General features: G+C 54.8%; 1 protein-coding gene across 1 annotated transcript in view; it reads right to left on the bottom strand.

Moving 5' to 3' along the window:
• GLB1L2 (galactosidase beta 1 like 2) overlaps positions 1–11,131 on the bottom strand; it is a 37,140-nt gene extending 26,009 nt beyond the window's left edge. Inside the window, 3 exon segments of the mRNA XM_073807953.1 lie at positions 972–1,041; positions 1,044–1,168; positions 11,010–11,131. Coding sequence (XP_073664054.1) covers positions 972–1,041; positions 1,044–1,168; positions 11,010–11,095 — 281 coding nt within the window. The 5' untranslated portion in view covers positions 11,096–11,131.
• Positions 11,132–11,538: the final 407 nt, after the last annotated feature.

Genomic DNA, 11,538 nt, shown 5'->3' on the forward strand with positions numbered 1-11,538 from the left:
CAGGTGAAGGAGGGGCTCGCTGGCTCCCAATTCACACTCCAGAGATTATGTAGATTATCCTGCTCTCGTGAGGCGAAATGCTCCCCCTGCAATATTCCTACAAGCTTCAGGAGCCCTATAACAAGAGCACGTACCCGCAGGACCAGGACTTACACATGCAAATAAATGGACCCCATTAGGCAATCTTCCTGGAAAATCACATACTTTGTTCAACTGTGCTGTCACAGGTGAGAACACCCCCGTACTTAGGGCTGTCTTCAAAGCAGTTCATACGTCACCAAGAAAATCCATGTCCTTGACTTGTAATCACACATTTTTGCCTGAAATTTTAATAAAACCCAGCCTGATCACCCACTTTATTTCATAGACTTCGATCCAAATATCCGTTGGAAATTCTGAAAAATAAATCCACAAAATGATCCAATATTTCTCCCCACTGAGCACGCTTTTAACTGATTCACATGTCAGCACTGCACTGAGTGACCACCACGTGCTGACCCTGTGCTTGTTCTAGGGTGGAAGCCAAAGCTCTGAAGATGATTCCAGAAAGGAAGGTTGCAAACCGCGTGGGCTGTGCTGGAGAGGTGTACACGCACCTACTGTACAGACGCAAGGTGGAGGGCTGGCTGAAAGACTGTGATGACTTCACCACCTGCTGCGTGTACGCTGGCCTCGCTCACTGGGTTCTTTCAGCCAGTGTCGCTCCTTCTGCCCCCAGCCCACGTCCAGCCCCCACCGCTCGGCCCCCTGACAGTGTGTGGTGGGGAGGCTGCCCCCATTCACACCCACCCAGGGGCTGGGCCCCTGCTAATCTTTCCTCACAAAGCTCAGCCCGAAGATGCTCCTCCAGGCTGCGCAGGGGGAGGACCAAGCAGGGCTCACCCTCCCGACGTGACGGAGAAGCCTGGACGCAGGCCCAGGAGCCCCCTTGGCGACAAGGCACGGTGGCCGGGGTGTCGGGGCGCACTCACGTGGTCAGGGTGTCCAGACCACAGGTCTTCATCTTCAGCAGCCAGTCCCTCCAGTACTCCCGGGGCACCCAAAGTAGTGCACGGAGCCCCCGAAGATCCAGAAAGCCGAGTCCTCCAGCATGAAGTTCTGCCCTTTGGCCTGCAGCCCCAAGCGCCGATGCCGCAGCCACAAGGGGGTCAGCCTGTGCCAGTTCACCCTGCAGGGAGCACAGGCAGCCTCAGTGCCCATCCTCGCCAGCCTGGGCCTTGAGTGGGCACCTCGGAGCCAGGCTTCCCCGCCTCCTTCTCCAACCCCCGGCATCCCTTCCCGAGCAGGCCTGTGCCGGGCGGCCAGACGCAGCACCACCCACACCCCCAGCCCCTGCGGCCTGCCAGGAACACGACAGACTCGGCCTTCAACATGGAGGCCGTGCTCACAGGAGGGAAGTCAGGGCACACACAGCACAGGGAGGAGGTTCTTGGGGCCGAGAAGCTGCCTTCAGGTGCCAGGGCTGGGGGGACTCGGGGGCAGATGCGGGTGCCTACAATGGCCCACACGGCTAGGCTATCTGACACACATGAAAGCAGCAGCTACCTGACACGGTACCTCTGAGCCACCTCAAGGTCACAGCCACCGGGCTGGAGGTGCAGATACCTGGAAAGAGGTACCGGTTAGAAACGGTGTCTGCTCATTGACTGAATTTCCAGGTCTTAATTGTTACACCTGGAGAAGGAGTGCTGGCTGAGGGGCACCCGAGCAGGACAGGGAGCCCCCCACCCGGGAGGGCTGCCAGGAGGGGTGAGTTCCCAAAAAGCGCCTCTTGGTGTCTTGTGGGTTGGCCAGGGGGAGGCCCTCACATGACCCCCGTGACTCGGGGCTCCGAGAACCTCTCCCTCTCTTCTCCACCCCATCTCCTGACAGCCCAGAGAGAAGCAGCAAGAGAAGCTGGAAATTTAGGAAAGTTGAAGACAGAAAACCAAAAGTGAGTTGGGGCAAAAGCAAATTTCAGTTGGTACCTCTTCCTCTGCTTTAAAAAGGTCCTGGACTTCCCTGGTGGCGCAGTGGTTAAGAATCCGCCTGCCAGTGCAGGGGACTCGGGTTCAATCCCTGGTCCGGGAAGATCCCACATGCCACGGAGCAACTAAGCCCGTGAGCCACAACTACTGAGCCTGCGCTCTAGAGCCCGTGAGCCACAACTACTGAAGCCCGCATGCCTAGAGCCCGTGCTTCGCAACAAGAGAAGCCACCACAGTGAGAAGCCCGCACACCTCGACGAAGAGTAGCCCCCGCTCGCTGCAACTAGAGAAAGCCCACGCACAGCAACGAAGACCCAACGCAGCCCCCAAAATTAATTAATTAATTAATTAAAATTAAAAGGTCCCTGCATCACTTCTGTTCTTTCCATTCATTTTGAAACAAAAGCTAAAACCACACACTGATTGAAAGAGACACAGGAGAACCAGGCATGGGCTGAGGTCTTCAAAGGGACCACTCGAGCCTCGCCGGCCACGGGCACCATGCAGATGCGCCATCCTCCGGCTCTCTCCCCACCTCCGCCACCAGCACCGGCTTCTCCTCTGCCCACACGCCAAGGGCTTCAGCTCTGACCGTCCACGGGACAGGGAGTGTGCACGGCCCACCCCAGCCCGTGCTCCTCAGCTGTGCAGGCTGGGGTGGTATCACCGCCTGGTCCTCGCTGAGGTCGGGACAGAAACTGAGACGCCTCCCCAGTGACAAGAGCGACTGCACGTCTGCAGAAGCTAATCATCAAGGGCTGGGGCAGGTATAGCCACTATGGAGAACAGTATGGAGGTTTCTTAAAAAACTAAAAATAGAACTACCATACGACCCAGGAATCCCACTCCTGGGCATATACCTGGAGAAAACCATAATTCAAAAAGATACATGCACCCCAATGTTCATCACAGCACTATTTACAATAGCCAGGACATGGAAGCAACCTAAATGTCCGACAGATGAATGGATAAAGAAGATGTTGTACATACATACAATGGAATACTACTTAGTCATAAAAAGGAATGAAATAATGCCACTAACAGCAACATGGATGGACCCAGAGATTATCATACTGAGTGAAGTAAGTCAGACGCAGAAAGACAAATATCACATGATATTGCTTATATGCGGAATCTTAAAAAAAGGGTACAAATGAATGTATTTACAAAGCAGAAGTTAAGTCACGGATGTAGAAAACAAACTTATGGTTACCAGTAGATAACGGTGGGGAGGAAAATTTGGAAGATTGGGATGGGCGTATACACACTACTGTATAGAAAATAGATAACTAGTAAGAACCTGCTGTATAGCAAAGGGAACTCTACTCAATACTCTGTAATGGCCTATATGAGAAAAGAATAAAAAAAAAAAGAGTGGATATATGTATGCATATATAATTGATTCACTTTGCTATACACCTGAAACTAACACAACATTGTAAATCAACTATACTCCAATAAACAGTTTTTTTTAATTAAAAAGAACATTTTTTTTTAAAGGCTCGGGGCAGTGGGGGGGGACTTCCCCAGCGGTCCAATGGTTAAGACTGCCCTCCAATGCAGGAGGTGCAGGTTCGATCCCTGGTTGGAGAACTAAGATCCCACACGCCGCAGGGTGCGCCCAAAAACTAAAGAAAGAAAGGCTGGTGCAGTATTTTGTATTTTTTTTCTCTCCATTTTCTTTTTCTAGCAATTTGGTTTTATTGTATTTCACCAAGTAACAGGTTGAGAAGCTGAGAAGCGTAGCTCTAGACAGGAACAATGGGCTGCCCTCAGGCAGCTGTGGTCACGGAGACGGAGTTGTGACAAGCACACTGACCAAGGCAATGTACCAGCGTGGGGCCCAAGCGGATGGAGATGTGGGAGCGGCCAGAGCACATGCAGTCTCCACTGTGGCCTCCCTGACACCCGGCTAGACTCAGCTACACCAGAGGTAGGGGGGTTTGCATGCGGCCACGATGGTTCTCAAAGCTGGCAGCGTACCTGAATCCCTGGTAAACTTTTAAAAACAACTGAAGCCCAGTCTGCACCGCAGACCAATGAACTCCCTCTGGAGGTGGGCACAGGCACTGGTCCTAGAAAGATCCTCAGGGCAAGGCTGAGAGCCACTGGCGGGGTTGAGTTTTTCAGGAGGGCCGGGGGCCCCGGGTGGCCAGACACAGGGCCGCAGGAGGCCAAGAGGGCGGAAGGTGCCACAGACATCACTGGCCACTTGGGAATTTGTCTAGAGCCAGTCCTGGACAAAGGAAACAGTTTCCACCTACTCTCCTTCTCAGCCCCAGCACCCAACACCCTCTACCGCAGCTGTGGACGCCAGCTCTGCTGCATCATCGCAGGAATGGTCGTCTGTGGATAACCTGGCAACCTAGCACTGGTTTCTTTCTCCAAAAAGTTCCACCTTCCAAGTGACTTAAAATGACAATTCAAAATACAGTTCTCCCAAAGGACCACAGACGTGGGGAAGTGAAAACAAATGCAGGATCTTTGAGAGGAGGGTCTGGACGGGAGCCCTGGCCCTCCCCTTGGTAGCGCCGTCCCCATGGGTTACAGACTCTGGCTCCGAGGGCATGATCTTCCCCTGTAACACGGGGCCATCACCTGTCCTGACTGCTCACAAGGGCTGCATGGGGATCAGACACCAGGGAAATGCAGTAGAAGGACCTGTGACATGATGGTCCTTACCAGCTGTGTCCAGCACGTTCTTCTGTGAGGCATATAGCAAGGGGCTTAACAAGATGTTTCTCGGGCTTCCCTGGTGGCACAGTGGTTGAGAGTCCGCCTGCTGATGCAGGGGACACGGGTTCGTGCCCCGGTCCGGGAAGATCCCACATACCGCGGAGCGGCTGGGCCCGTGAGCCATGGCCGCTGAGTCTGCGCGTCCGGAGCCTGTGCTCCGCAACGGGAGAGGCCACAACAGTGAGAGGCCCGCGTACTGCAAAAAAAAAAAAAACAAACAAAAAGAACGGGCAGATGTGTAGGTGACAAGCTTACCACCTCCTTCCTGTGAGGTGAGCCCAGGAAGTGATCCTCCGCTTTCGGAGAGGGTCTCTCAGGGCAGCGGGAGGTAGAAGGGCAGATCCTGCCACCTCCTTGCATGAGGCTGATGAGGACCGCTCTGAAACGTCCCAGCTGAGCCAGAGGGCGTCCCTGTGAGAGCTGCAGACACTGACTACAACCGAGGTCATGGTGGGACCGGCAGGCCTCACACTGAGACACAGCCACCCCCTTGTCTTCCGTCCTACGTACGCATGTGTCCAGATCCAGGCAGGACAGCATCGCCGCAACCAGACACGGCAGAAATAGCATCGTCAACTCCCGGGACGTGTGGCCTCCAGCGGCGACCAGGCCAGGCTCACACAATTTCAGGCTAACAAGGGTGTGAACAAGCTGGCACTCGAGGTAGGAACCTGCAGAAACAGTCCTTCCATCCCCAGAACATGAGTCCTCACTGGTCCCGGGCATCAGCAGTTTGGTTCCATACATAATGTACACTGTGACCCCACTCGGGCTGCCCTAAGCAAATGTTCAACTGAATCTGGGTCCAGGGCTTCATATTAAGATGCTGACCAAGAAAACACTCCGCCCATCCACGTGGCCATGCCGGAGACCATCACCCAGATGGACATGTTAAACTGCCCAGAAGACATCATCACACACAGAAACCTCCTCACTTGGGTCTAAATTACAAATTTCTCCTCATCACTTTCAAGATTCTGATGTGGCTACAGGCTCCCATGAGGTGCAGCTTCCTCGGCTGGACCCCATGAACTGCCCCCTCGGGGTATTTAGGTCTCACCAGCCTTCAGCCCTGTGCACGCCTCCCTCAGCTGGGAGGTTTGGGGGCCCAAGGAGGGGCCCACCCACGCTCCGGTCCCGGCCAGCGCCCCTAACGTCCCCAACCCAGAAGACTGCCTCTTGCACCAACCCTGGAGCCCCACGAGCTTCAGCCCCCAGGAAATGAAACACTGTCCCCAGGTCTGCGCTGGCTTCCTGCATGTGCTCCTTGGCCTGGGCCCAAGGCTCTGGCTCCTGATTTGCTGGGAGAGGCCTTAATATTTCCAAAGGGCTAAGGCCTTCCATCCAAAAGCGAGTCGCTCATTCTGCAGAGATGCCTGGCCATCGTGCAGCACCCTGCAGCCTGTGGCACCATTGTAAGCCTGGAACCTCTGCCCTTCCCTCCGAGAAGGCTCTGGTAGGTCAAGAGTGGGTCACGCACCCAGGCTCCAGCAGGCCAAGCCAGGCAGCATCTTCTACAGCCTGTAGGAGTTTGTATGTGAACAAGCGTCTACTAGAGGAAACCCTGAGACCCAATCATGCAGCAATAAAAATTCCTCATTCGAAATCAACCACATACCAACAACAGAAAGTGATCGGATGTCACATGACACTGTGCTCTCATTTGGGGGGAAATTTCCATTGACAGCATCATAAATAGGAAAAGTGCCAAGAGAGGAAAGCTCTGTTAGCTAACCCCCGGGCACCCCTGATGACAAGACTCTGATCTCAGAGACACTCACGGAATCAGAATAAAAGGATTTCATTAAACAGGGCACAACGTATTGTAAATAAATGGGTTTTTAAAATCCAACACGTGGGACTTACCTACCAAGATAGACGAGAGCTGGGCTAGTTCTTACAGGACACAAAGACTCTACCCACACAGATTAAACGGAATTTGCTCCTGAGCCTACAGAGCTCAGGCTGATCCAACAGAAATAGAATGTGCTATTTACTTACTTATTATAAATGTCGATCAAGATTTAAAATGAGTATCTCATGCGGTCAGCAATTCTATGTACGGAAATATCTCCAGCAGATATTCACTACGACTTGGTTTGCAGCCACGGATACTCTTCAGAAGGGGGCAGTTTAAATAACTCATGAGCCCAACGAACCAACAGGGTAACGTCTACAGCTGTCTCTATGTGCACAGAACACTCCGGAGAGAAACTGTGGTCAGGGAAGCCTCTGGGCAGGGAGAGGGGTGCCCAGGGGCCAGAACTAGGGGGCCTTATCTTCCCATTTATATTATTTGAAGATTTCATCCTCTTCTTAGATTACCTACCCACAAAATAGCCTTTGCAAGAACAATGCAATGTGCTCTTGAAAGGCACAGCCCTGCTAACCGTCCCTCGGAGGGTGAGGGTGGGAGCATGGGGCACCCACCAAGGGTCTCTGTCCACGAAGCCCTGTTGAGAAACGTCTGCTTCGTTACCGTGAGCCTCGAAGGATCCCCGGCCCTTCCATCCCAGGGGAGGCACCACATAAGGGGACTCCCTCTCAATGGCCTTTAACGTCCAGAGCAATCGATTTAAGCAAAAGGTAAAACCAAGTGCAGAGGGGGCTGCAAACACCCCGCTGCTGGGTGCCAGGGCAGGGCCTGGGCTCCAGGGTCCTCTGCAGGCCCCACGCGTTCTGAGACGGTCTCTCTCAGCCCTGGCATCTCCTGCCTCTTCATCAGAAGAGAATTCCAGGCGATACGATGGGGGTCAGGGTCACATCATCGAAGATGAAGTGCTTTTACTTCACTGGTGGCTCCTTCCTCGCCCCAAGGGGTAGAGGACTCCTTAGCCCACGTCCTGATGCTTGGGGGACCGAGGCTCTGGAGCTCTTAGTGCTGGTCTCCTGGGCACCCCGGTCCCTTGATCACAAATACACCTCCACTGTCCGTGCGTTCACTGAGACACTGGGTCCCCTTCCGACTCTCAACGCCCACCCTCTCCTCCGGCACAGGGGCTCAGATACCTGCCCCTCCCCACTTCCCCACGCCTGTCAGGGGTGACACTTCCAGAGGCTGTAAGCTTCACTGCCAGAACACAAGAGGGATGGTGCTCAAAGAGCTGGAGTGTTCCAGGGGCGATTACTCAGACCCCATGCAGATCAGTGCCCAGAACAGGCAAAGCTCATAAAATCAGTGACTTCACAGATGCCCAGGAAGGGACCTTTTGCACATGCCCCCAGAGGACGGGACCAGCCGTGATTTGGACCACAGAAAGTGGCCTGGTTCCATGGCTAAGTGACCTGCCCTTGCCGAGGAGCCTGAGAGGCACGGGAGGAACGGGGGTCTGGAACCCAGACAAGCAGGGCAGAAGCAGCTAAGAGACAGGCTTCCAAGGGAGGTGGGAGGCGGGAGGCCGGCGCCCACCTGGCAGCCCTCCCCTCTGCTGACTCTGCCAGCTAACATCTAGGGTTGGAGAGACGCAGAGCTCCTGGAGCGTTGCTCAGTGACGCGCTGATGCTGAGAGGAAAAGTCCTGAGTGGGAGCCATGCCCAGCAGGCATTCTTGTGCTAGTGGAGAATGACAGGCTCAGGGCCGAGGTTCCTGGATCCCAAGTAACACGCTAGAGGGGGAGGCCAACCAAGACAGAAGATTACACTTCTATAAACTCCAGAAAATGCCAACTAATAACCCGTGGCCAAAAGCAACACATCAGCGAATATGTATAAAATTGATAACTAGTAAGAACCTGCTGTATAAAAAAATAATAAAATAAAATTTTAAAAAAGAAGGAAAAAAATAGAAGAAAAAAGTATTTCCGATGTGGAAAACACACACACACACACACACACACACACACACACACACACACACACACACACACACACACACAGACCCCAGCAGACTCCACCTGCTGAACATGCGGTTTATTGCCTGACGACTATACTGCAGTGAAGGTAAATTTTTTTTAAGACCATCGTTCAAACTAAAAAGCCGAAGGTTGAAATCTTCCTCAAAAGTCATCTTGGTCCTCCTGTTTCTTGGATATGACGTAATCAAACAGCTGTGATTAACCACGAACCAGCCCAAGGTAAAGTTCAGGAGAAAAACAAAAGCCGCAACCCAGCAGCCCCTCCCCCACCCAAACACCTGCCTTCTGATCCTGACAGCTCAGGGGCAAAGCCGCTGTCTGAGCAGCCAGTCCCTGTGTGACCTCTATCGCACTGGTACACCCACATTCCCTACAACGCTGGGAGCTGGGCCCCCACTCAGTTAATGACCCGGTCACCTTAGTGTAAGGCAGGAAGAGGGAGCAACAAAGAAGGTGCTGGGCTACTCTGGTGGCGCAGTGGTTGAGAGTCCGCCTGCCGATGCAGGGGACACGGGTTTGTGCCCTGGTCCGGGAAGATCCCACATGCCGCAGAGCAGCTGGGCCCGTGAGCCATGGCTGCTGAGCCTGCGCGTCCAGAGCCTGTGCTCTGCAACGGGAGAGGCCACAACAGTGAGAGGCCTGCGTACCGCAAAAAAAAAAAAAAAGAAGGTGCTGGCTCTGGCCTCCAGACATAGTCCTTGGTGTCCAGCCCAAGCTGGACAGCAGGAATTGAGCGAAAGTCATCCGTGTGGGTGATACAGTCCAAACAAAGCCCAGAAGACAAGTATTCCAGAGGACCCTAAGACGTGGCCCTGAACTAATTCAGAGCTTCTCTGGCCTCTATCTTACCTGCTGAGAAAGACAGCACAGCAGGAAAAGCCACGTCTTTCCTAAACATGCCAAAACTCTTCCAGGTCGTGAGTCACAGCCATTCACCCTCTGCTGCTGTTCCTGTGTGGCCCCACAAGCCCCCCCAAACCTACCCTTCCTGCGGCCACTCCACCAGGTGGAGACACATTCGCTCACCTGTGAGAGCCCATGCTTCTGCACCTTCTGTCCCTCCAGACACAAGTACCAGGCTCCTTCCCGCACCTCCTCCTGCAGACCGTCAGGGTGTACTACCTGGCCCATCTCAAGCCCCTCGGAGCCACCCTTCATGGTGACCTGTCTGGGTTCCCTGCATGGGCTGCTACATCCCTGACCTCCAACAACAACGCACATGCTCCTCGCACACCTCGGGCCTTTCTCCCTGGGGGTGTGGGCTCCTGGATACCTGGCTGTATACCAGAGGCCCCTGCTGCGTCTCCTCTGAGGAATCCCTCTGGGGTGTGCATCAGCCTTGTGTCTACAAGAGCCAGGGCCGGTCCTCAAAGAGGAGGGGCTGGGATCATAGACAGAATGGAAAAGTCTTGGGAACAACTGGGCAAACAAGATGCCTCCTATGTGTTCTGAGCCCAGAGGGAGAAGAGCACCATTTCCTTCTCCCAACAACCCTGTGACACCCTCCCCATCTCCAAAACAGAGACGACGCCTAAGTCTTGGAAAGGCGTAAATGGAAAGAATTCTCTCCCTCCCAAATGTCCCTATCTCCCAGAGGAAGTCCAGAGGAGCCACGAGGGGGGCAGAAGAAGATAAAGCTGAGGGTGGCGTGCGCGCCGCAGGTCCACGGGCTCAGCCTGCAGCCTCCATACTAACTTCCCTACCAAAGCCCTTGACGCTGCTGGCCTGCCAGCAACACTGGAGGTTTTGAATATGGAAAGTGCCAGGCATTGACCTCAAAAATAGGGTCACAGACACAGTTTAGGAAAATTCTAGGCTCGGGCACCCACACAGGCAGTGGGTAAATCATTCTATCACCAAACGCACTCCCAGATAACTCTTTGCAAGGGAGGGGGCAGAGTGGGAAGGGATGAGCTGGTGACCGGAGGAAGAGTGGAGAGAGAAGACACATCAATCCGAGAACGGGGCAACTACACCCAAAGCGAGAAGCTTGTAGGACCCGTGACCGTGCTGGGCCGGCCAGATGGACCGTCGCTGGGAGCCCTGGGAGCTCTGGCCTCTGCCGAACAGAGAAGCCTCGCAGCAGGCTTGGCAGGAAATGTGGGGACCTGGGAGAAGAGCTGGGGATCTGGGGCTCAGCAAGAGGGCTAGGGGCGCACAGAGCTGGGAGTGTCGGAGAGGGGTCTGAGGCCAGGTCTGCGGACTTCCCGCGGAAAAGCATGGGGAGCCCTCGGTACAGACGCCCGGGGACCGGGAGCGCAGAGCCTGGCGTCACCCAGGGCACTGGGGGCGCTGAGGGACCGGGCGCTGGCGCTCCAGATCAGACGGGACCACAGGGCCGTCCCCGTGGGGACTCGGGCTCCGCGGGCGGCTGTGCGCGCGCTGCCGGGCCGGCTCCCCCGGCGCGAGGGGAGGCGAGAAAGCAGGTGTACAGGACAGGGCGTCTGCTCACCTGCGGAGCACCAGTATGCTCGAGATCACCAGCAGCAGCAGTCCAAGAATGCGGCCAGGCCTCCGCCGGACATTCCACTTGGGCATCGCGCGTCCGCTGCTCCTGGACCCGCTTGCTTTCCAGCCCTCACTCTGAGCGGAAGCTCGGCGCGGGGGCGGGGCCGCGCGCTGGTCGCCGGGCCGCGCGCTGGTCGCCGGGGCAACAGGCCGCCGCGAGCCCCGCCCCCCAGTGCTCATTGCCTGCAGCCCGAGGACGCGCCGGAGAGTGGCAGACGGTGGCCCTTGCCGTTTCCAGCCACACCTTCGCCCAGGATGAATAAAATTCTTATTCTGGCACAGAATTATGTCACAAAGGAGCCTGTGTAATATGTGGGGAAAATTTATGCTTTCTAGCAATCACAAACCCACCTAATCCCAAGAACAGAATTCAGATTTTACTGAAAGAAAATCTGAAACATTTTCTAGGGAGGCTGATGTTTCTTCACAGCCTCAGAGTTTCTAGAAAATACACACACACACACACACACCCC

The sequence above is a fragment of the Tursiops truncatus genome, chromosome 8 (genome assembly GCF_011762595.2).
Source record: "Tursiops truncatus isolate mTurTru1 chromosome 8, mTurTru1.mat.Y, whole genome shotgun sequence".
Lineage (NCBI taxonomy): Eukaryota > Metazoa > Chordata > Mammalia > Artiodactyla > Delphinidae > Tursiops > Tursiops truncatus.